Consider the following 25,631-nt stretch of genomic DNA (forward strand, 5'->3'; position numbering starts at 1 on the left):
AGGCATATCAACCTCTCCCAGTGGTTTTCCGTTGGGGAAGACTTTGGTTAGGTAATGGGAAGGGCTAGCCTGCCAATTTTTCTGTGAAATCAACTGCCCATGTGGCAAAATAAGGGCCTCTTCCCACCACTAATGGCATTTTAAAAATGTTATATCTGCCCTCTGCCACATGGGCAGACAACCTAAGTTGTGAACATAGGCAGATTATCTGGAAGGTAGACAGGAGGGACCTCCTGATAGTGCTCTGTGTGGAAGAGCCCGCTGGTGTCAATGACAGCATCCACACAGCAGCAATCTCCTTGACCTCCAGAACCAATAACTCCACACCCTGCTAAGATGTGCCTCACCGGTACTGGCAATCTCCAGCCCAACTTGCCGAAGGAGAGCTGGAATCCAACAATCAGTCTTTCACTACGGACCCAGCAGTGTCAATTTCTCCCAGTAGCGCTATTGGCTTTCCAATTAACTGAGAACACTAGAAGGCACTTACAACGTCAGGAACCCCATTGGGAAATCAGCTGCGAAATTGTTATAGAATCTGACTTGGGCACCCCCATGCGAACAAAGATGGTCTTTTCCCAGCTTCCTGGCCAATCTCCATTTACTGTTACATTGACAAAATGTGGACCCTCTGTATGTAGCCAAAATCAATATTTTGCTTCAAAGTAGCATTATAATTGGAAAATATGATTCTTTGAAAGACTGAGTGTTCTTTTATGATTCTTCCCATATAATATTTGACTTTCTGTCTGGGCTATTTGAATGCCATTTGAATCATTTGAGAGGTTTTTCTTTGATTATAACTGGTATGGTAGATAAAGGAGAACGACTGATGTAGTTTACTTGGATTTCTGAACATAATATCAATGAGGTGCAACACAAAAAAGCTGATGTATAAGAAAAGGGCTCATAGATTTGATGGCAATATATTATGGATCAAGGATTAGTTAATTGACAGGAAGCAAAATGGGAATAAGCAGGGCCTTTTCAGATTGGCAACCTATAACTAGTTGAATGCTATGGAGACCAGTGCTGGATTTCAACCATTTACAATTTATATAAATGAATTAAAAAAAGAAACAGTTTACTGGTGATATAAAACTAGGCGAGAATGCAATAAAAAGTGCAACTTGCTGGAGCAACTCCGGTCTAGCAGTATCTGTGGAATCTTTCAAAGAAGTGTCGTGTTGGAATCTCTGTTAACTCTTCTAACAGATGCTGCCAGACCTGCACACTCAGTTTTATTTCAGATCTTTGGCATTCAGAGTATCTTGTTTTTGTTCAGGAGAGAATGCAGATTGTGAGAAGGACACAATAGTGCTGCAAAGTGCTATAAATAAGAATTTTGTAATATGGTAGGTTTAAACCATCATTGTGATTAAAAATAAAACTGAACAATTTGAAAGGAGAGGTTGTTAAGAGGTTATGTATAATTCTGTCCGACAGTAGTCCAGGTTGTTTGGTTACCACAGAGACAAGTTAGGACTTGCTCAGCAATGTGCAAGCTTCTCGCACCTGAAACAAAGGTGCAAGTAACTCAAAAATTTCAGATACCAAGTGTGTGTGTGTAAGTGCAAGAAAGGAGTCTTGTGCTAAGACCAAACACTGCAGACAATGCGGTCAGCAAAGAGAGAAACCGCATTATATTGTTAGGCTACCAGGCAGAATGTGGAAGTGAGCATGGTCTAAGGAATCACACAAATTGATTCTGCTTTTCTGGGATTACAGTGGAAGATCACCAGTAGAGGCTTTAAAGCAGTTATCAATTTGATCTCCCAAAACTGGTGCCTCAATGTTACAGTTCATTAAAACTGAGAAAACGACCCATTGGTAGCAAGGAGGATTTTGTGAAAACTCTCATTCTGTGGCAAGTGAGATAGTGTGGGGTGTTGAGATGTCTTAAAAAAGTAGAGTGAAGATATTTTTCCTGCAGAGTATTTGTTGCCTATTGGACTGGCAACATAGGATAGCCAATCTGTGAGAATTGGGATAAGCATAACAGGGGTGTTGGATTTTTGGTTGTGTTAAAAAGTAATCTCTTTCCTGTGGTTTTGTATATTTGTTGCCTACAAAGTGTTGCTTAGTTTTAGTTGGGTTCTAACTGTAAAAGTGTTAGATCTTGAAACCTTTTAAGTTTAACTGAGATATGAATGATATCAGTCTCTCCAGCGACTATAACAAAGTACATGTGGACAGTTAAAATCGACACCAAGGTGACAGATGGAGTACAACATGGAAAGGTGTGAGATTATTCAATTTGTTTGGAAGAATAAAAAAACAGAATTTCTTTTAAAAAAAAGTCATGGAATTTATAATTGTCGACTTTTGTATAATTGTGCAAAGTACATATAAAGTTATTGGGTAGCTTAAGTAAGAAATAAATAAAGCAAATGGCTTGTTGGTATTTATTGCAATGGGATTAGATTAAAACAATCAAGTTTTAAAATGCTTTGCCAGAACTGCACAGAGCCTTGGTGAGACCATACATAGAATTCCATTTGTAGTTTTGCTTTCCATATTTAGGCAATGTTATACTGATACTGGAGGCAAGATAGCAAAAGTTCACAAGAATAACTCCTGGGACAGGAGTGGCTGACTAAATCATGTCTATGTTCTCTGGAGTTATTAGAATGAGAGATTGTCTCATTGAAACACAAGACTCTGGGTTTGACAGTTAAGTGCTGGCTAATTATTTCCCTTGACTATGGTGTCCAGAATGTGAGTGCATAGTCTTAGGATAAGAGACAATCACTTACAACAGTGATGTGCAAGAACTTTTCTTCAAGTTATGAATCTTTGGAATTCTCTACTTGAGAGCATTATAGATTCTTCATTGTAAAGGTTGCGGTGTCATGACTCACTGGGGTGCATTGTAAAGCAAGCCTCACTATTCCCAAAGTCATCACAAATGCTTGCTTTTCTTTGCCCAATAACTTGGGAGACAAAGGAGTTCTTAGAAATGGGACATTTTCAATTCCATGGTTGGTTTTAAGATATTTTCTAAGTTTTTGATAAAGGAGGAATTTCTGGTCCCAGTTAACAAGCAAGTCTGAGAAAGGCCAAAAGTCATCTTAAGTAAATGTACACCATGGAAAAAAAATCCTTTTACCACACTGTTCACACAATAATCGAAAGAACAACAACACATTTTCAAAAATTAATTTAATTGATGAGTCGGTGGATCATACCTATTTCAGTTTACTCATGGAACAGTACCTTGCAACTAACTTTTGATTTTATCACTTGTGGATTCTGTGCTTTTTCAAATCAAAGGTTAATTTACACTCGGTCACTTAAATATTAGTGTGCAAACTCATAATATCATAGCTTTCCACCTGGTCTGGAATAAAATCAATCAAATTTTGATAGTTTGCATGCTGTGGAAATTCATTGAATACAAGATTTGGCCATGATGGACAAGATCCCGCAAGACAGATTTGAAATTAGATAACAGATGTGTATATTTTTAAACTGCTCCGTTGCTTCTGATGTTAGCTGAGAAGGAATTGTTGACCTCTGAGAACTGCAGGAAATAATTCTGAGCAGATTAGTGTCTGCTGTCTTTTCTTGTAACATTTTGGCAAGTGCTGTTGTTTTCTTTTTGCATTTTAAAGATTTGAACCTGCTGTTCAAATGTTACAAATTTGCAGATGCATTACTTTTTCACACACAAGTTCATTTGTACACTGTTACTTTGTGAATATTGGAACATGGCAGTTTTGTTATGTGATTTTATGTATAAGCAGAATGATCAGGTTGTTCATCTTTTATATTCTGTGTTGTAGATTGGGAGATTGCAACAGTTGCTTTGCTTCTGGCTGGAGCAGCCATTATTCTCATTGCCTTTCTGGTGGCTCTGATCTCAATCTGCCAGGGAACCCGTCGGAGATTCTACAGACCTGTGGCTGTGCTGTTGTTTGCTGCAGGTAATTTTATGAATCCGTCTGAATGCTATCCAACTTGTATGCTCATATTAAATATAAAGAGAGGTTGTAAGTTGTGGAAATGATTATCTGCTGCATGCAGTCTTTTAGTTCTTTATTGCATTATCAAATTATAGTCGCATATGCTTTTTAAAAACATGTTTTGATTGATTTTCAGAAATGTGAAATTGAAAATATGAGGAAAATAATTTGGTCATAGATAAAGTTAGTTTGTTTTCCAATTCTCTTCATGGGGTATGGGTTTATAGGTGTTGATGACATCCTTTGCTATGGAGCCATTCATAAAGTATCAAATAAAACGGTGATCACAGGAGGATGATCAACTGTTAAAGAATAACAGCTAACACCAATCCTATCCCCTCTCAACATAAACCTTATGCAATGGCAGCCACTGGATAGTAATTGGGAGCCATTGTCAACTTTCAGAGCTAAGGCCTGTTATGCTGCACTGTCCCTTTCTAGGTCAATAATTGAGTTATACAATGTTATGTCTGTAAACATTACCACTTTCAAGATCCCCTCCAAGCCCCTCATCATCCTGACTTGGAAAAAATGGCTATTCCTTCACTGTGGCTGGGTCAAAATCCTGAATTTTTTTCCCTAATGGCCTTGTGGTTCAACCCACAGCAGGTGGACTGCAGTGGTTCCAGAAGGCAGCTCACCACCACCTTCTCACGGGCAACTAGGGATGAACAATAGATACTGGCCCACCCAGTGATGCCCACGTCCCACAAAAATGAATGAAAAAGCCAATTTATTTTGAAAATTATAGTGGGGATTTCTCTTTACCTTGTGAAACACCATACTGTCTGAGCTAATATACCGTATGTACTCATGTAAATGTTGACCCCTTATATTTGGCCAAAACCTCTTGTATTTTCCATATATCTCATGTAAAAGTTGACCCGTAGAAATGAAACTGTGCGTTCCCATTAACCCACTAAATATAACCCGATAAATCTACTCATCGCTGTTTGTTTACTATATTGCATCACTATTCATTCATCATAACTCTACTTAGCCCACTTGGTGTACTACAGCACATTTTGATTCATTCATTCATTCAGACTGGTACTAAGTCAATCGGTCCTTATCACTCTTTGTTCACTATTCATCCACAAATTAATATCATTAAAAAGTTAATCATTTTAATTGTGCCATTATATAAGACCATAAGACATAGGAGCGGAAGTAAGGCCATTCAGCCCATTGACTCCACTCTGTCATTCAATCGTGGCTGATGGGCATTTCAATGCCACTTACCTGCACTCTCCCCATATCCCTTAATTCCTTACAAGATTAATAATCTCTGCCTTGAAGACATTTTAACGTCGCAGCCTCTACTGTGCTCTGTGGCAATTAATTCCACAGGCCCACCTTTCTGGCTGAAGAAATGTCTCCTCATTTCTGTTTTAAATCTAATTCTAATGCTGTGCCCCCACATCCTAGTATCCCTACCTGACAGAAACAAATTCCCAGTGTCCATCCTTTCTAAGCCATGCATTATCTTTGTAAGTTTCTATCTGATCTCCACTCAACTTTCTAAACTCGAATGAATACAGTCCCAGGATCCTCAGCCATTCATCATATTTGGTTCTGGTCACCACATTACCAAAAGGATGTGGATGCTTTGGAGAGGGTGCCGAGAAGGTTTACGAGGATGTTACCTGGTACGGAAGGTGCTAGCTATGAAAAGAGGTTGAGTAGATTAGAATTGTTTTCAATAGAAAAAAGGAAATGGGGGGGTGGGCCTGATTGAGGTCTATAAAATCATGAAGCGTATAGACAAGGTAGATAGAGACCAGCTTTTGCCCGGGGTGAAGGATTCCACAACGAGAAGTCACGCTTTCAAGGTGAGAGGTGAAGAAAAGTTTAAGGGGGATACACGCGGCAAGTACTTTACACAGAGCGTGGTAGGTACCTGGAACGTGTTGCCAGCAGAGGTGGTAGAGGAGGACATGGAGGATTCATTTAAGATGCTTCTGGACAGATGCATGAGTAGATGGGGAGCAGATGCTTAGGAATTGACCGACAGGTTTCGACAGGAGATTTGGATCGGTTCAGGCTTGGGGGGGGTGATAGGCCAGTTCCTGGGTTGTAAATTTTCTTTGTATGTCTGGCCTACCATTCCAGAGACCATCAATGTGAATCTCCACTAGACACATGTCCCAGTATGTCCTTCCTGAGGTGTGGGGCCTAAAACTGAACACGGTATTCTAAATGGGACCTAACCAGATCTTTATAAAGTCACAGTAGCACATCGCTGCTTTCACATTCCAACCCTCTTGAGATAAATGACAGCATTACATTTGCTTTCTTAACCTGGACTCAACCTGCAAGTCAACCTTTAGAGAATTCTGGACTAGCACTCCCAGATTCCTTTGTACTTTGGCTTTATGAATTTTCTCACCGTTTAGAAAATAATCCATGCCTATATTCTTTTTTCCAAAGTGCAAGACCTTGCATTTGCTCACATTGAATTTCATCAGCCAATTCTTGGACTACTCTCCTAAACTGTCTAAATCTTTCTGCAGCCTCCCCATCTCCTCAGAACTACCTGCCTGTCTGCCTGACTTCGTATCATCTGCAAACTTCGTCAGAATGTCCCCAGTCCCTTCATCCAGACATTAATATATAAAGTGAACAGCTGTGGCTCCAACACTGAACCCTGCGGGACACCACTTGTCACCGGCTGCCATTCCGTAAAAGAACCTTTATCCCAACTCTCTGCCTTCTGTCGGACAGTCAATCCTCAATCCATGCCAGTAGCTCACCTCGAACAGCATGGGCCCTCCCCTTACTCAGCAGCCTCCTGTGAGGCACCTTATCAAAGGCCTTTTGGAAGTCTAGGTAGATAACATCCATCGGGTTTCCCTGGTCTAACCTACTTGTTACCTCTTCAAAGAATTTTAACAGGGTTGTCAGGCACGACCTCCCCTTACTAAATCCATGCTGACTTGTTCTAACCCGACCATGCACTTCCAAAAGCTTAGAAATCGCATTCTTAACAATGGATTCCATAATTGTACTTCCAACCGAGATTAGGCTAATTGGACCATAATTTTCCATCTATTGTCTTGATCCTTTCTTGAGCAAGGGGGTTAAAATAACAATTTTCCAATCATCTGGGACTTTCCCTGACTTTAGTGATTTTTAAAAGATTACAACCAATGCCTCTGCTATTTCTTCAGCCACTTCCCTCAGAACTCTAGGATGTAGCCCATCGGGGCCAGGAGATTTATCAATTTTTGAGACCTTTCAGCGTTTCTAGCATTTCTTTTTTGTAATGGCTATCATACTCAACTCTGCCCCTTGACTCTCCTTAATTGTTGGCATATTATTCATGTCTTCCACTGTGAAGACTGAAACAAAGTATTTATTAAGTTCTTCAGCTATTTCCTTGTCTCCCATCACATATATCTGAATAAAAGTGACAAAAATTAGCTCCATACATCTTTAATTCCTTAACAAATGTGTTAATGTTGCTGAGGTTCATAACATATGAGAGTAAATGGGAGGGAAACGAAAGAGCTTCAAGACACTTACACATTCAGAATTTAATAAATGTTTCATTTTAAGTGTGCCATTATACCAGGCCGTGATGATGTTGAACAGTATGATTTTTGCAGGATTTTAATGAATCTTTGGCATGTCAAATTTTTGTACCGGTATGTATAAATAAAACTTCCTACCAGTAATTCATTCTTGGTTCTCTTGCTTTTATCCAGTTATTACCTTTTGCCGTAATTAATTGTGTTTTCATTCTTTACCTGGGATTAATTGTGCAATCAAATCGAGTTTTGCTAATAAAACTGTATTTTGAACTGCAGCAAGAATTTCAGCCCCTCAAAACTAGTACCCATGTATTATTCGATCCTATAAATTGAACCTTTAAAACTAGTTTTAAAAAAAAAGTTGACTTTTACAGGAGTATATATGGTATTTGTTTAAATAGGTGCCATATTGTTTGTAGGAAAGCTGCTACTTTTCATTTCACACTTGTGGCAAAATTGTTGCACGAGTACTGTATTGCACAGGCTTATGGTAGGATAAGTGTTGAACTGTTACTTGCGTGAAATTTATTATGTACCTGCAATGTACTTTCTGTGTCTGAAATAGTTTCAAGCGCTTATATGGAAGATGTCAGAAGGACTCATTAAACAGTCTGCAGGTCAAAAGTAGCCCCATAGGTTTTTGTTACTGATTTTTCAATTGCATTTTGCTTCACCTAAAAGCCTACCAATATTTTCTTTCCAATATACTGAGCCATAGTGCCTCTGCATTATCAGCCCCAGTGAAAGTCCTGTATGACACCCATTGACAAAATAGAGAGTTTCCATCACCATTATGGATTCTGGTCCTTTCAGCCTTGCTTTTTAGCAACAATCAGCAAAGAAGAAGCATGATAATGCCCCCGCTCCCAGCACACTGCCTGGGGAACTGTGGAAGCAAAGACAAATGGAAGCATTGACCAGAGACACAAACTAAAGAATAAAGGGCAATAAAAAACAAGGGAAGCCCAGTAACGGACAGACTTGGAGAAAGAAAAACTGAAAAAGTCAAAGTGAGAGTGAAGGTGCAACAAAGCTCAAAGAGAGCAAAGCAAAAGTTACATAGCAAGAGATAATGGGAGCAATTTTAACTTTTGGGACTAATATAAATATGTAATTTAGATTCATCTATACTTAAGAAATCTGACCTAATTTACATACCCATTCACTTAGATGCCCAGTCTTACAATTTACCTTCAGAAGCACATCCTCTAATAACATTTGAATCAAATTTTCCATTTCCCACACCAATCAGGAAATACTGGATATAGTCTGAAAACAGGCCCGAGGCTTATTATCCTCCAAACCTGTAGCCATTCCTTCCACTGTGGACAGAATACAAGCTTTTTTGTGGCAAATGCAATCCACGATTGAAACATGCAGCTGGCTCTAAGTCTGCTTCAGAGTGGCTGCATATCTTAACAGGTGCCCATGTTCATGAAAGACTAGCACTACTTTAGCTAGCCCTGCACTATTTAGTCAGTTTGTACCTGTTAACTGGGAGAAACATTCTGCCTGCATCTGATGCTTTAAATGTATGGGAAAGAGTATCCAGGCAGGAAGGACATTGAATAATGCCACAACAGGATTGAGAACCTGCTCCAGGCTTTTCATATGCAGTTTTGGAGATCCAGTAGATGGACAGGAAGAAAAAAACCCTTTTATAGAGACACTGCAAAGTCAATGGGAGTGAAACCTGTTGGGATTGATGCCAGAGTATGGCACCAAGAATTCCAATGCAGTGTGTTATATAGTGAGAGGGTGGGGTAAAACAGGTTTCCTTGATGATCTGGGGAAGAACATGTCTCCTCCTGGCCCATAGGAAGTGCGGTAAACACTTATGGCCCACCTGGTCTCCTTTCATGTTCCAGGTTTTCTAAGAGCCTAGGAATCTGGTCTGTGGGTGTTGACAATAAGAGTTCAACCAAAATGCAAGTGCACGACTTTGTTAAAATATTAAAATGTGTGGTTGACCTCTGCAAAGCAGATTGGTCACCCATCACCCAGCCCACTTGGTTTCAACTAGAAGTGGGCAGGTTGTGTTTTTTTATATATATTTCTAAACTCCTGTCCCATTCTAATGGGAAGAGAAGATAGAAACAATCTTCTTGCTTTCTCCTCGTTTTAATGTAGCACTTTCTGCATGTACCGTTTCCTCTTGCTTTCTTTCCCCATTTTTTAAAAATCCTGGTTGTAAATATGTTTCTATTCCTGCCTTATCCAGTCCCTTCTATAGTGTCTGGCCTTCTACTCAATACCAGCTTTGCATTATTTATGAGGCTTTTCTATCATGTTTCCATTTCTGCTTTTAATTGTTTATTTGTTTTTCCATTGTATTTAATCTGATATATTCTTTCTTTAATTATTGAATCATTTATGAAAGGTGTTTTACTGAAAAGTGGCTGTTTGCACTTTTATTCTTTCATTTACATTGTCACCTTGTTAACTGTTAATTTTATTTTCAATTGTCATTTCTATTTTTTGATTCAGCCAATGTTAGTTTATTATTAAAAATGTTTGAATAGTGAAAAGGAAGATATGACTAAATATGAATGCATAAGCATTAGAATAATAATAGTGAATAGCATATTAGAAATGTTGTAGCTGCTTTGCAATTCCTTTAATTCCAGAATGTGTCCATTTATATTTTCTTCCATCTCAAATTAGGCAGCATTTTACTTTTCACAGGAACTTGTACCTGGTTAGCTATAAACTTTAACAAGACTTCCCCTTGTCCCTTTGCTGTGTTTTGTATTGACAATTCAGCTGTACTGCAGGAGCACTCGAACAAGTAGCTGTTTTAAGGGGTTGACTTTGAATCAGTGGACAAGATGTGCTGGGTAGTGGATAGCTCATTACTCAGTTGTTTAATGACCATTTTTGTTTCTGGATGACAGATCATCATCTGCTGCCAATGCATATTCAAATTCGCTATCGGTGAAGTTCCAAGTAAGGGAAATAGATATTAATTTCTTTCATTCAACCATTGTTCCTTGAGGTGGATATTTTGCATCACAATGTTGTTTACATTTCAATATAAATTGAAAGCGATGGCACAATTCTGAAGGATATGATGATCAATTTATGATTGTAGTCATTATCAGTTATGACTTAGACTTTGATCTTTATTGGAAATTTCAAGCTTTTTTAATTATTCAAAGAAAAACAGATAATTTATCTCTAGACTTTAATCATATAGATGATAATGTTTCTCAAATTACTAATTTGCAGGAAAGAAACATTTGACTTACGGGATGAATAAAACTATTCTGAAAATTCTTAAGCTTAAAATAATGACTGAAAATTGATGTAACCACTGCAGATCACTTTCTCCTCATGCAGCTGTGAAATGAACAGTGACAACATATACAACACAGGTTTAAAGGCTACAAATGTAAACCTTTCTGTAACTTTAATCTTTCAATTTATCCCTCCTTCTCTTTCCAGGTATTACTAGTGAGGACTGTCTGTGTTTAAGTGGATGCTCAAGCCGATAATTATCTGTTTAATATTTTATTAGTTTAGGCCTAGACTATTTTATTTCATGTCTGCCGGAATAATTTAACCAGCTTTGTTTAAGTGCCAGTGTTCATTATGTTTGAAATAATATGCTTTTTAAAATATTCACTTAACCTTTCAAGTTAATCATGTGTTAGTGTGGGGAAGAGTAGAGAAAGGTACAGAATTTAACTGTGTACAGTGAAAAATTGCTTATTGGTGAGAATGAAAGAAGTCTTTAGTCCTGCAAGTTAAGTTTTTCTGTAATGTAAGATTTAACTAAAGAATCATTTTAATTTGCAATTACATGTTCTGGCAAATCACATTTTCAAGTGAAATGATTTTCAAATCCATTTTTTGTGCAGACGGAATATTCTGTCAAGTGTTGCCCAGCTCTTGGAGACATTTTGAGTTCACCTCTTAAAAATAGCATGTAAGCTAACTAAGACTAGACAGAGGCATCAGTGAGCAAAAGAGTTTTGTTTCAGCAGTTAAGTAATTTGACTTTGGATGTTTAGCTACAATAGTAGCCCAGTTTGCACTTCTGCTGATTGAAATTAATTTCCCTTGGCATTCCTCATAGGCTTGGAATATAGTTACTGATGGTTGCAACAGATCCATCATTGTCTGAGTATGGCACTGGTTCAGTTATTGCTTTAAAATGGCAAAGTTACCAAAACAAAATGATTTGAGGTTAAAAAGGTCAGTATTTCATCAATGCTAAAAGAAACATCCCATTACCACGACCATGTGTGTCAAGAATATTACTGAGTGGCCACAGAGCACCCAGAGAATGGAAGATAAAGAGCCGGCATTCATAATCCATATCAGTACCCATGACACACGTAGAAAAGGCCATGTGGTCCTGTTGTCAGAACTTAAGAAGCTCGGGAGAAGTTTAGCAAGCTGGACCTCAAATAGTAAGCTCCATATTCCTCCCAACGTTATGTATGAGTATAGAAATAAGAGGAAAAAACAGTTGAATTCTTGACCAGTAAGATGATGGGGGAGGCAGGGCTTTAGGTTCTCAAAGATGAAAGCTTTACAAACCAAATGGATTTCACCGTCACAGAGCCAGAACTAAGTTGGTTTTGGAACATGTTGTTATTGCGATTGGGGAAGATTTTAATGAAGTTGGCAGGGATGTGGGAACTCTAACATCATATCAGAGAGGCATACCAAGGTTGAGAGGATATTGGGAGCAATAGATAGCACTAGACTAAAGAACAGTAAGTTAACAAGTGGGGTCAGAGTAAAGGAGAGAGAGTAATAAAGTTTAAATCAGGATTACTGTACATGTGAATGATGGAGTGTGCTAAATAAAAATTAGTTCTAGATGTCCATAGCCATCTGGAAATATGACATCGCTACAATAGAAGCAATTAGACTTTTCAGTGTAGTCTATACCAACTAGAAAGAAGAATGTTAGAGAACAATTTTGCAAGAGAGTTGCCAAAATTATAGGGTAGTTATAATAAGGGGCTTAAATTATCTGAATAGAGTCACGATAGTAACATAAAGACCGGAGAAGATTTCTAGGTTTTTGTTTGAGCAAGGTTTTCTACAGCATAACGTTTACGTTCCAAAAAGAAAAAGCAAGACTTGGTTCTTGGGATTGAGCTGAGCCAATTAGATCCAATGTCATTTGGAGAATATTTTAAGAGACATTGGTCATTTTATCAAAGATGTAGGCTGACTGGGGAAAAGGCCATTGAAGAATTCACAGTAAGAATTATCAACGAGAAGAAAGCTAACTTTGATGGAATAAATATGGATCGGGGCCCAATAAATTGAAGTCAAAGATTGGCATGAGAAAACATAGAAAAATAGAGAGTTTAGGGACAGTTAAGGTATGTTCCCTTGAAAGTGAAATGCAGAGCAAACAAATCCAGAGCATGATGGATTTTGAAAGCGATAGAAATTAGGATGAAGAAGGGAAAGTGTGCTTATGACATATCAAGTAGAAAATCCATTTGAGAACCATGCTGAATATACAAAGTTCAGAATATAGGTGAAAAAGAAACAAAGGAAGTCAGGAGATTCAGGGGCAGAGGTGAGTCTAGTGGCCATCACTAAGGAAAACGTGCTGAGAGTGTAAAAGATCCAAAGGTGGATAAATCTGGACCAGATAGACTGCACTCAAGGTTCTGAAGGAGATAGCTGAGGAGATTATGAAGGCATTGGTGATGACCTTTCAGTGAACACTGGACTTAGGGAGGGTTCCAGGGGACTAGAAATTGGCTAATCTAAGAAAGGAAGAAGACAGAAAGCTGGAAATGATTAGCCAGCCAGCCTGACCTCGTTTGATGGTAAGATTTTAGAGCCTGTTATTAAAGATGAGATTACAGAGTACAAGTGCATGGCAATATTGAGCTGTGTCAGCATGGTTTTGTCAAGGGGAAGTCATGCCTGACAAGTCTGTTAGAATTCTTTTGAGGAAGGAATGAGCAATTTAGACAAAGGAGAGCCAATGGATGTGATCTATTTGGACTTCTAGAAGGCCTTTCACAAGGTGCTGTACAGGAGACTTGCTAAATAAGATAAGAGCCCATGTGTTAGGTGAGAGGTACTGGCATGGATAAAGGATCGGCCAACTGAACAAAGGCAGAGAGTAGGGATAAAGGGGTGTTTTTCAGGATAGCAGCTGGTCACTAGTGGAGTTCTGCATGGGTCAATCTTGGAACCACAAATATTCACATTGTACATTCATGATCTGGACAAAGGAACTGAGAGCATTGTTGCCAGGTATACAGACAGCATGAAGATAGGCAGAAGGGCAGGTAGTGTTGAGGAGGAAGGGAGGCTGTAGAAGGTTAGGCCAGTGGGAAAAGAAGTGGAATATAACATGGCAATGTATGAGGCAATGCATTTTGGTAGGAAGAATAGAAGCATAGAGTATTTTCTAAATGGGGAAAGGCTTCTGAGATCTGAAGCAGAAAGGAGTCCTAGTTTAGGATTCTCTTCATGTTCAGTTGGGAAGGCAAATGCAATGTTAGCATTAAGTTCGAGGACTAGAATATGAGAGCAGGGATGTATTGCTGAGTCAGTACAAGGGTCTGATCAGACCATTTATTGTGAGCAGTTTTGGGTTCCGTACCTGAGGAAGGATAGGCTGGCTTTGGAGGGGATCCACAGAGGTTTATAAGAATGATCCTGTGGATGAAAGGCTTGTCATATGGGAAGGAGTTGAGACCTCTGTGTCTGTACTTGATTCTGTACGTTTAGAAGGATGAGGAGGGGATCTTACTGAAACTTACAGAATACTGAGACCTAGATAGAGTGGACATGGAGGAGGTGTTTCCACTTTGTGAGTGTGAAGTGACAGTGGTCACAGATTTCTGTCTTCCTTTGGGTCGGGACTAGTGCCAGAGGATTGGACAATTGCAAACTGTACATTTTTGTTTAAACAAAAAAAAGGTGACAAGATAAACCAACAACTACAGGCCAGTCAGCTTAACGTCAGTGATGGTAAAACTTCTAGAAACAGTAATTTGGTCAAAATGAATACTGCACGAATGAATAATTTGGACAAAACAAATGCAGGTTAATCTTTGCTTTTTTCAGGTAAAATAATGTCATTTTTTTGAAAAGGTAATAGACGAGGGTTGAAGGGTTGACCTGGGTGTTGCTGCTGGTAATATAGACCTCCAGAAGGCATTTAACCCTGTGCCACACCAGATCTGTGGGCAAAGTTAACGCTTATAGAATAAAAGGGAAAGTAGCTACGTAGAAATGAAATTGGCTGAATGACAGGAAACAGAATAATTGCTCATAAATGTTTCTCAAATTGGACAAAGGTACAATTATGAAAGGGATGCAGGGGCAGGGGTACTCTGATGTATATATACATGAGTCATTGAAAGTGAGTAGAGTGATTGAGGGTAGAGTGATTAATAAAGCAAACAGTATCCTATACTTGATTAATGGGACTGAGAGTACTAGAGAAAGAAGGTTTTATTTAGCTTGTGCAAAACTCTAATTCAGCCTCAATTAGAATTCTTTTTAGTTAAGAGAACCTCAATTTAAGAAGGATGTGAAGTTATTAGAGAGAATGTGGAAAAGATACAGGAGGTTCTTCCAGGGAGGAGGAACTTTAGTGACACTGATGGATTGGGGAGGCTAAGACTGTGTTTTTCTCTGATGGAGAGGATTGAGGGGAGATTTATTGAAAATACTAAAATTTGTGAGAGGTCTGAGCAGCGTAGATAGGGAGAAACTGTTCCATTCATGAAAAGATTGAGAACTAGAGGATACAGAATTAAAGTAATTGAACAAGAAGTTAAAAATTCTATGAGGAAAAACCTTTTGTGCAGTGAGTGTTTGAGATCTGGAATACAGTGCTTTAGTATGATGAAGACAAGTTTAATCTAGGGAATCAAAAGGGAATTACACTGTTATAAAACAAAGAACTGCAAATCCTCCTCCTCCCATTCCCAACATCGCTCATTCCCACGGCATCTTCCCATGCATTGGATAATGTGTGATACCTGCCCATTTACCACCTCCTTCCTCACAATCCAAGGCCTAAGAATACCTTCCAGGTGAAACAGCATTTACCTGTATTTCGTTCAATCTAGTCTACTTTATTTGTTGTTTACAGTATGGTTTTCTCTGCATTGGGGAGACAAAACAGAACATTCTGTCTGTAAAAAAAAATCACTTCAAGCTTCCAGTCGCCTACTACTTCAACACAGTGGTGTGTTCCAACACCAACATTTATGTCACTGGCCTGCTGCAGTGTTCCAGTGAGTCTCAGTGCAAGCTTGAAGAACATCTCACTTTCCATTTGGGGTGCTGCAGCGTTTAGGACTCTACGTATAACTTTAGAACCTGATTCCATCCTTCCATGTTTTTACTCAGCCCACACCTAGTCCTGTTATGACATGGGTCACTTTTAACACAGTCACCCATTCTCACATACTCCATGACCCAATAACACATTATATGATTTAGATTCAACAACGTTCGCCCATTTTCTCACTCTTAACTCTTCTTAATCCCTTATTGTCCTGGCCTGCTGCCCATAACCTCTGGGTTTACCTACCCCCTTCCATATCTCTGTCTCTCTGGGTTCCATCTCAACCTATCCACTGACCACTGCACTCCCACTCCTTGAAGAGTACTGAATTCAAAACGTTAACTCTGCTTTCTTCCCACAGATGCTGCCAGACCAGCTGAGTTTCTCCAGCAATTTCTATTTTTGGAATCAGACTATTATTTGACCATGAACAATGTGTAGGGTTGTGAGGGAAGACCGGAATTATACATTCAGAGAGCTGATAGTAGCACACCAGGCTGAAGTGTGCTCTTCTATACTTGTAGCAGTTCTGTGATTCTGATTCGTGTGCCTGCACATAACTCTGCAGGACTGATTTAATTTTTTGTTAACCTTTTTGTCAACCACATGTCCCATTACCCATCAGCTGTACTTATTCATATTACCTGGAAATCTGCCAAACTTCAAGCCCAGTCTAAACTTCCATCTCAGGACCCAGACTGAAAAGCAGCCTTCTTGTGGAAATTCCTTTTACAGGCATTTCTGATGTTAACTAACTAACTGAACAGCGAATATTTTTTCACAATTCTGTAGTTTTTGAGTGAATGATTCCAATTTCCAATTTTAAGGGGAAGGTTGTGAATAGTGGCTGTACAGATAAATAGCTGTTTCATCCAATCTGAGAATAGTGTCATCTTGGAAATGTAACACTGTAATGACTTTGAAAGCGCACTGTCAAGATTGAATGTTGTGGTGTGGCGAGTTTCTTCTGAGCATTGTTGTACCATCACAAAGGCTGTGTATTTAAACCTCCAAGAAGTTTCAAAGCCCCAACCCTGTCTCAATCATTTGGTGCTGAAATGTACCTCCTTGCCATTGTTACTTCTACGCTGAGCTAGTATCTTATATGCTACCTTAGGTAAAGTTGAGGTCATCCAAAATGTTGCTATTGGAGTCTTATCTTGCACCAAATCCCTTTCAGCCATCACCCTTGTATTCAATGAGGTACGTTGATTACCTGTTAAGTGAAGGCTCAATTTAATACTTCCTTTCTCTATTTTCAAATCCTATTCTGGCCATGCCTATAATATCTGTTATCTTTTCCAAACTTACTACCCTCCAAGGTATGTACGCCATCAATTCTGGCCTTGTGCACCCCAAATTTTTGTCAGACTACTATGGCTGGAAATCCTTCAGCTAAGAAAGCCGTAATCTTTAGAATGCTCTCCCTGAACCTTGCCACCTCTATTCCACTCTCTCCTCATTTAAGACATTATCTCTTTGATCAAGATTTTGGTCATCTGTCCAATATGGCTTGATGTCAAATTTCTTTATCACTCCATAGTAAAAAAGTTCTATGTTAAAAGTAGAAATACAAATTGTTATTTAGTTTGTTCCTTTTTAGACCAAGTGATTATATGCATTAGTAATAAAAGAACATTGCTGAAGCAGGGAACAGTATCTACATTTTGCCCCAGCCCAAATCAGTGGCAAGTCAGATATAGTTGTTAATGATAGTAGTTCACATAAGCCGACAAATGTGACAAAGTACTGCACTACAAAACATCATGCTGATCCACAAAAAAAACCAGTTGCTTGGTAATTTGTCTGCAGTGGTTCGTTAAAGACTATGGGAAAAATCATGTATTGGTCACCACATTGCAGATAGCACGTTTCATCAGATCAGCATGGATTTCACAATTTTGAGCCAAAATGCCTTAAACCGGACCTTCCAATTTCTTCTACGATATCTGAAAGTTAAAAGCACTTACTTCTGAAAGCATGTTTTAATTAAGAGCTTGTTTTCACCAGGCTTTCTGCCACAGACTGAGACGTAGGAATTCTGGCAAAATGGTGCATTGAGATGTTGGATGGCTTCTGTTGCCAAGCCATTTTTACCATTGCCGGAACTCCAGCAAATGGACTATTAACCATGGACCCACCCAAGTCATGTATGTCGTCAATTTGAGAGTTCCTTTGTCCCTTTCTGTGCATTTTACCTATGGATGGAGGGCCCTGTGACTCTGTAGTGACTAGATTAGAGTGGTGCTGGAAAAGCACAACAGGTCAGGCAGCATCTGAGGAGCAGGAAAATTGATGTTTTGGGCAGGAGCCCTTCATCAGGAATCTGCCTGACCTGCTGTGCTTTTCCAGCACCACTCTAATCTTGACTCTGACCTCCAGCATCTGCAGTCCTCATGCCACTCTGGAGTGACTGATTACCACAGAGGCTGTCCAACCCCCTCTCCCCTTGGCAATATCTATCCACATAGTGACAATGGTGCCTCTCCACCTGGACTCCTCCACCTGGTCAGGGCCTATCTGAATCACTCCAGTGTCCCTACGCAGTATTCTCTGCACCTCGTCTTATTTGTAATGCTTCACATTGCTTTTCTTTTCATTCATTTGTAAAATGTGGGTGTCACTGGCTGTTCAGCATTTATTGCCAGTCTCTAATTGCCCTTGGAAGGTGGTGGTGAGCTGAATTCTTGAACTGTTACAGTCCATCTTCTGTGGATTTCCCTACAATGGCATTCGGGAGGAAATTCAAGAAATTTGATGCAGTGACAGTGAAGGAATGGTGATATATTTCCATGTCAGAATGGTGAGTGGCTTGGAGGGGAACTTGACGGTGATGATGTTCCCATCTATCTGCAGCCCATGCCCTTTTAGAGGGGTTTGAAAGGTGCTGTCTGAGGATCTTTGGTGAGTTTCTGCAGTGCATCTTTTAGGTAGTACACACTACTGCTATTGAGTGCCAGTGGTGGAGGGAATGGGTGCTTGAGGAGGTCATGCCAATCAAGTGGATTGCTTTGTCCTGGATGGTGTCAAGCTGCTTGTGTTGTTGGATGTGCACCATTCCAGGCAAAAGGCACACTCCTGACTTGTGCCTTGAGGATGATGGGCAAGATTTGGGGAGTCAGTATTCAGTTTCAGTATTCCTAGCTTCTGACTTGTTCTTGTAGATACTGTTCACAAGATGAGTCCAATTAATGGTAACCCCAAGGACGTTGATAGTGGGGAAATTCAGTGATCGTAAGACCACTGAATGTCAAGGGGCTGTGGTGCCCTATCTTCCATTTGCCAGTGGCAGAAGTAGTTGATCCAATTGGCACCTCCTGGGATTGTTGGAGCCAGCATCATTCTTTAAAATGCAGTTCAGGCCAGGTCAGGTGTTGTAAGGCCAGAGCTGCTCTGAGCAGTTCCTGTTTCTCAAGAGTTGCCCTGGAAACGGCAGACTAAGGTAATTGCTTACCCCTCTCTGACAGGGGCTTGGAGATAGATGTTATGATGCCATTCTTTCTTCTTGGGACTGCCAGTGGATATCCTGCTGGCCTGCTCTGAAGTTACCACCCAGGTCAATGGCACTTTACAGGGTGTTACTTCACACTGTTAATGATGCAAGAAGTTCAGTGACCTTTCTGTGATAGTAAGGTGCTGCTATCTTCTCTGTGCTGCCTTACACTCACAAAATCTGTTACTGCACACTCCTCTGAACAATGCAGCAACTGCTCTCACTTGCTTTGATCCACGTCAGCTTTCTAACCTTGTATGGCTTGGGCACTGCCTACTTACTCATTCATGACACCTGCCCACCTTTCCCAACCTACACCATCACTAACAGATGCACAAATCTCTTCCATCACACACGCAATCTCTTCGTTCTGTCTCATTCCTATAACAGAGTTAAAAGAGCCAGGTTACATTGTAGGGCTCAATATTTATCTCCTCACTCTGTCCAATGAAAACATCCTTATCTTAGTATGAGAGAGGACTGTGACCATTGATGGTAATAGTGAAACTAGAACTAGATGGTATAGCCTCAAAATAAGGGGGTACAGATTTTGAGCTGAGTTGAGGAAGAACTTCTTCACCCAGAGGATTGACAATCTGGAATTCTGTGCCCAATGAAGCAATTGAGACGATCTCGTTGCATGTTGTAAGTTTTTGAACAATGAAGGACTTAATGGTTATGGTGAATGGGTGGGTAAGTGGAACTGAGGGCACGAAAGCAATCAGCCATGATCTTACTGAATGGCAGAGCAGCCTTGTCTGTCCAGATGGCCTACTCCTGCTCCTGGTTCTTATGTTCATTTCCAGGCAATCAAGTAAGAATTATTGTGCTGCTGATTCCTCATTACTGCAACTGGGAACGCACTCTTAACAAAGCCTGAACTTCTACCCTAGTTAACTTGCTCTCTGTCTTTCTCTTGCAGGTGCCAGTGGCATCTGTACAGTTCCCACCCTTAAGACAATTCTCACAAGACATCTCCTCCTCTGTCTCTGAGGAAGCAGCCACAGATCACTCAAAGGATGCACTGGCAGGACTGCCTACTGTCTCCTTCAACTCAGATTCTGATACCTTGGTGGCTATCCAAGCTCGATTAGAATGGGAGTACATGTTGGTGAACAAATCACTGCTACCTCTCTACAGTTGGCTGAGGGAGAAATATCTCATGTCACTGGTACGCAGCCTTCAGGAATCTGTGCAGCCCCATTGGAGATGATCTCGTAGTGTTGGCCATTAGTGACTTCGTACAAATGCACAATCGGACACAAAAGCAGCAGGTGCATTTGTCAGAGGCATTGTGAAAACAGACTAAAGGTTTGCACGATTCCACCACTGCTTTTTGTACTCTACTGCCTCTGGCATGTGAGCATTGAACTACCTCAATGAACAGGCCAGCAGCTGGCCTGGAGAGCCAGGTCCAAAATCCACACTGTTTGATGGATAGGCACATAGATCTGCATCCTGTCACTCCAGCTCCCGGTGCTAAGCAGACACCGACAACCACAGCTTTTGTGCCTGGATCCATTAGGATGATCCAATGAGCCTCTGTGGGCCATATCAGAAACAAAGCAGCTCCTCAGCATTTGTAATACAGTCACAAATAACATTTGAACAAACACTAGGCCATGGAAACAACCTCAGGTGGAGGCCGGTGGCCTGCTTCTCCATGGATGTTGCACATTGTTGCCCTGATACAGAGCTCTATTGCTCAAGGTGCACATCCAATCGGGGATTATTGCTGCCACACCTAGAAGCATCTCCTCCCACTCCCGAACCCAACTGTACCCAAGAAAGACAGTGTTGCTTTCAGGATAATGGTGTGGAAGTTTTAGGACCAAGGTGTAAAGGAAGCAGCACCTGTACAGGATGAGGGCTATGGGACTGTGTAGCTTTGTTACTTTGGCAACTCGGGTGAAATTTCCAGGCTGCAAACGATCACTTGCACTTCACAGCAATTGGTAAAACTAGTTTATAAAGTTGAATAATGTGGTCAACAGTTCTTGGGCCAGGATCCTTAGCCAAAGTGGAAAGTCAGTTCTTAAGACTCACATACAGCATTTTGTGCTCATCCATGGCTTTCATTATGTGGAGGTCTGTTTCGTTATGATTCCTTCTTAGGGCCTCACTTTCATATGAAAGTAGACCAATTCCATCAGAGACTGAAACATTTATTCTGCCCTCTCCTGGGTATTGTGGCAGTCATTTTCATTTCCACTGTGCACTTGTGATTTGGGTGAAGATGGAAGGAAACGTGTCTGACTCCATTTGGAGCCTTGACCACTTGCTTTTTCAAATGCATTTCGCTTTCATTTCCTCTACTTTTCAATTTATTTCTTTTGTTTTGAAGGTACTTTGTGGAAGTTGTGAATAAAGTTTGACTTTCTCCAAAGTTTGTATGAGTTCTTATCTATAATTCTGAACAGGTTTATGGTCATTGAATGAATTAATTTGCCACATCTCCAGTCACAAATTTGTGTGTCTAATCAGATTTTCTTTTGCAGTTTCCCCAGTGCGTGACCCGTGTAGTAATCTGCAGATTCCTATTTGATAATTAGTTTCTTTCACCTAACGTTTGGCTCCTAAAAAGTTGTTTGAAATTCTCCAGGTTAGTCTAGCCTGGAGCATTGATTCATAAGTAAGTCTCAAACTACGAACTGCTCCTAAGATTGACAACCTGCTTGATTGCCGCAGAGATGTGAGGAATTAAAGATGAATTTCCTGCGCACTTATTTAACAATCAAAATGAAAATCATAAAGTCACTTAAACCTGTGTCTTTAATTTAATTGCACTTGAATGCTTGCATTTAATAACCATAAATATTTTGGAGAAGTGGGGGAGAGGAGTGAATGATGAATGGGGTATTGGGAAATATGGTCACCTGATGAAATATCCAGGAGTAATTCCAAGAAGCATTAACAACCCAAGCTGCTTCCCTTCCTTGTTAAGGAATTGCCTTTAATTTACTCTGTCTTTGTTGCTACTTTCTTGTATAACTATCCAGATCCATCTTCAGCGACTTGATCAATGATCTTTCCTCCATGTCTGGGTCTAGGTGGCGATGTTCACTGATGATTGTCCAGCACCATTTGTTTCTTCTTGGGCACTGAAACATTTCAGGTCCATTTACAGCAAGAGAAGGTTTTGGGCTGAGAATTGGCAAGTAACCTTCATGCCACACAAATGCCAGGCAATGGCCACAAGAGAATCTAACCATCACCTGTAATTCCACCCCCCCCCCCCCCCCCAAGGCTGCTCACTATCCCAGTTTGGAACTGTGTTCCTTCTCTGTTGTTCGGTCAAAATTCTGGAATTCTCTAATAGCACAGTGGCTTGCCTCTAGAGTAAATCGGGATGGGCTATAAATCCTGGCCCAGATAGCAGCATTTGCATCTCATGAGTTACTTTTTTTTGGAAAGAATCAACTTCAGGAAGCTGGGACAAAAACAGGAGTAGCTGGAAAAGCTCAGCAGGTCTGAAATCATCTGTAAAGAGAAAGCAGAGTTAACATTTCCCAGGTCCAAGGCTCTTAACTTAATGATTTAAACTGTTGAATTATATTTGAGTATTAAAGGCAAGCTGGCACCAATATGTGGATATGTTAAATTTGTGCTGTAGGACATGGAAACGAGGGAACTTAAGGAAATAAATAGTGATGTCTTAAAAAGTGTCCATATTACAGAAGAGGAGTGCTGGAGGTCTTAACACACATTAAGATAGTTAAATCCTCAGGACCTGATCAAGTGTATTCCAGAATCTTGTGGGAAGCGAGGAAAGAGATTGCAGGACCCCATGCTGAGACATTTGTATCATTTACAGCCACGAGTGAGGTGCCAGAAGACTGGAATGTAGCAAATGTGGTGGAGTTGTTTCAGAAACATGGTAAAGAAACGTGGAACTATAGCCCAGTGAGCCTGATATTGGTAGTGGGTAAGTGGTTGGAGGGAATCCTGAGGGACAGGATTTACATGTATTTGGGAAGGGAAGGACTGATTAGGGAGAGTCAGCACACCTTTGTGTGTGGGAAATCAGGTCCCACTGGCTTGATGAAGGTTTTTAATGATATGACAAAGAAGGTTGATGAGGGCAGAGCAGTAGATGTTGTCTATATGTTCTTCAGTAAAGTTTTCAATAAGATTCTGCATGGTACACTGGTTAGCAAGATTAGAATCGAGCAGTGCTAGCCAATTGGATGCAAAATTGGTTTGAAGGTAAGAGACAGAAGCTGATGGTCGAGGGTTGTTCTTCAGACTGGAGGCTTGTGACCAGCGATGTACTGCAAGGATTGGCTCTGGGTCCACTGCTTTTCATCATTTATATCAATGATCTGGATGTGAATATAAGAAGTATGGCTTGTTAGTTTACAGATGACACCAAAATTGATGGTTTAGTAGATAGTGAAGAAGGTTATCTCAGAGTACAATGGGATCTTGATCAGATGAGCTGATGGACTGAGGAGTGGTAGGTGGAGTTTAATTTAGATAATGCAAGGCGTTGCAATAAGGCAAATCAGGGTAGGGCCCTGGGGAGTGTTGTGGAACAGAGACTTAAGAGGTGCAGGTGCATTGGTCCTTGAAAGTGTAGTCACAGGTAGACTGGGTGGTGAAGAAGGTATTTGGTTCGCTTGCCTTCATTGGTCCGAGTAGGAGTTAGGATATCATGTTGCTGTTGTATAGGACATTGGTGAAGCCACTTTTAGAATACTGTGCAATTCTGGTCTCCTTGCTATAGGAAAGATGTTGTTAAATTTAAGGGTTCAGAAAAGATTTGCAATGAGGTTGCTGGGATTGGGAGGTTTGAGTTATGGGGAGAGACTGAATTGGCTGGAACGATAGAGGCTAAGGGATGACCATGTAGAGGTTTATAAAATCATGAAGGGCATGGATAGCATGAATAACTAATGTCTTTTTCACAGAGTATGGGAGTTCAAATTTAGCGGGTGAGAGTGAGATAATTTAAAAGGGACCTAAAAAGCAATTTTCTTTCATGCGGAGGGTGGTGACCATATGGAACAAGCTGCCAGAGGAGGTGGTGGAAGTGGATACAATTAGAACATTTTAATAATTATCTGGATGGGTAGATGAATAGGAAGGTATGGAAGGGGAAATGGGCCAAATGCTGGCAAATGGGACTAGATCAGTTTAGGATATCTGGTCAGCACAGACGAGTTGTCGGAAGGGTCTGTTTCTGTGCTGGACACCTCTATGACTCCATGACACTTTCTATATGTCAACATAATTTTATATACATTTGTATATAATTTTTACTTTCATAGGAAGGCAAAATATTGTTTCAGATACACAAAGCTTGCAAACCTCTTTACTTCTCCATGCTGAATATTATATTCTCAGTCAGGTTGTTTTGGAGAATCACAATCAATAAAATTTGGCATTAAGATATAATTATCTTTAAAGTATTAAACATTTGCAGCAATCCAATATCTTGATCCATATTTTTAATTTTGTTTTGTTTCATGGGATGAGGCATTGTTGACAACACTGGCATTTAATTGCTGTTGAGATGGCGGTGAGTCACCATCTTGAACTGTGTAGTCTGTTGGTGTAGTTACAATTGCAAAGTCATTAGCAAGGGACAGTGAAAGATCAACAAAATATTTCTAAGTTGGGATGGTATATAATTTGTAGGTGAGATTGCTTGGGGTGATAATGTCATTTGCCTGTAGCTTTTATACTTCCAGATAGTGGAGCTGTAAGGAACTGTCAAATGAGGCTCATCAAGTTGCTTTGGTGTATGATATATGTGATACATACTGCTGCCACAGTGCAGCAATGGTGGGGGTAGTGAATGTCAAAAACAAGGTGGTAGTTATGTCGATTGCTTTGTCCAAGAAAGTGTTTTTTTTTAAATTCATTCATGAGATGTGGACAAGTAGGACAAAGGCAGTTGCAGATACATGGGAATGCCATTAGCTGCAAGTTCTCCTCCAAGCCACACACCATCCTGTCATGGAACTATTTCAGTGTTCCTTCTGTATCACTGGGTTTAGCTTTTTGAGGGTTATTGGAGCTGCACTCATCCAATCAAATGAAGAATATTCCATCACATTCCCGATTTGTGCCTTGTCGGTCGTGGGTAGGCAATGCATTCAATCTATGTTCAATGGAAACCTTCGGGATGTTGATAGGAGAGGAGTCAGAAATGGGAATTGAGTTGAATGTTAAACAGAGTTGGTAAAATTCTCCCAATTAAAGACAGTCAATGTCTGGTACCTATGCAATCCAAAAATTCCTACTTAATCCAAACCTGAATTGTGTTACTTGTATCATTGCATATGGGCAACAACTGGTTCATTATCTGTCAAGTTATAAATGGCTCTTAACACTATGCAATG

General features: G+C 40.1%; 1 protein-coding gene across 2 annotated transcripts in view; it reads left to right on the forward strand.

Annotated features, from left to right (window-relative positions):
* Positions 1-25,631, forward strand: part of tmem47 (transmembrane protein 47) — a 45,478-nt gene that overhangs the window by 11,958 nt on the left and 7,889 nt on the right. Inside the window, exons 2-3 of one of the 2 annotated variants that reach the window (XM_072584991.1) lie at positions 3,786-3,926; positions 20,207-21,670. In XM_072584991.1, the coding sequence (XP_072441092.1) occupies positions 3,786-3,926; positions 20,207-20,277 (212 nt within the window). In that variant the 3' untranslated portion in view covers positions 20,278-21,670. Of the gene's footprint in view, positions 1-3,785; positions 3,927-20,206; positions 21,671-25,631 lie in introns of those variants that run through there. The other variant, XM_072584992.1, reaches the window with a different exon arrangement.

This window comes from Chiloscyllium punctatum, chromosome 15 (genome assembly GCF_047496795.1).
Source record: "Chiloscyllium punctatum isolate Juve2018m chromosome 15, sChiPun1.3, whole genome shotgun sequence".
Lineage (NCBI taxonomy): Eukaryota > Metazoa > Chordata > Chondrichthyes > Orectolobiformes > Hemiscylliidae > Chiloscyllium > Chiloscyllium punctatum.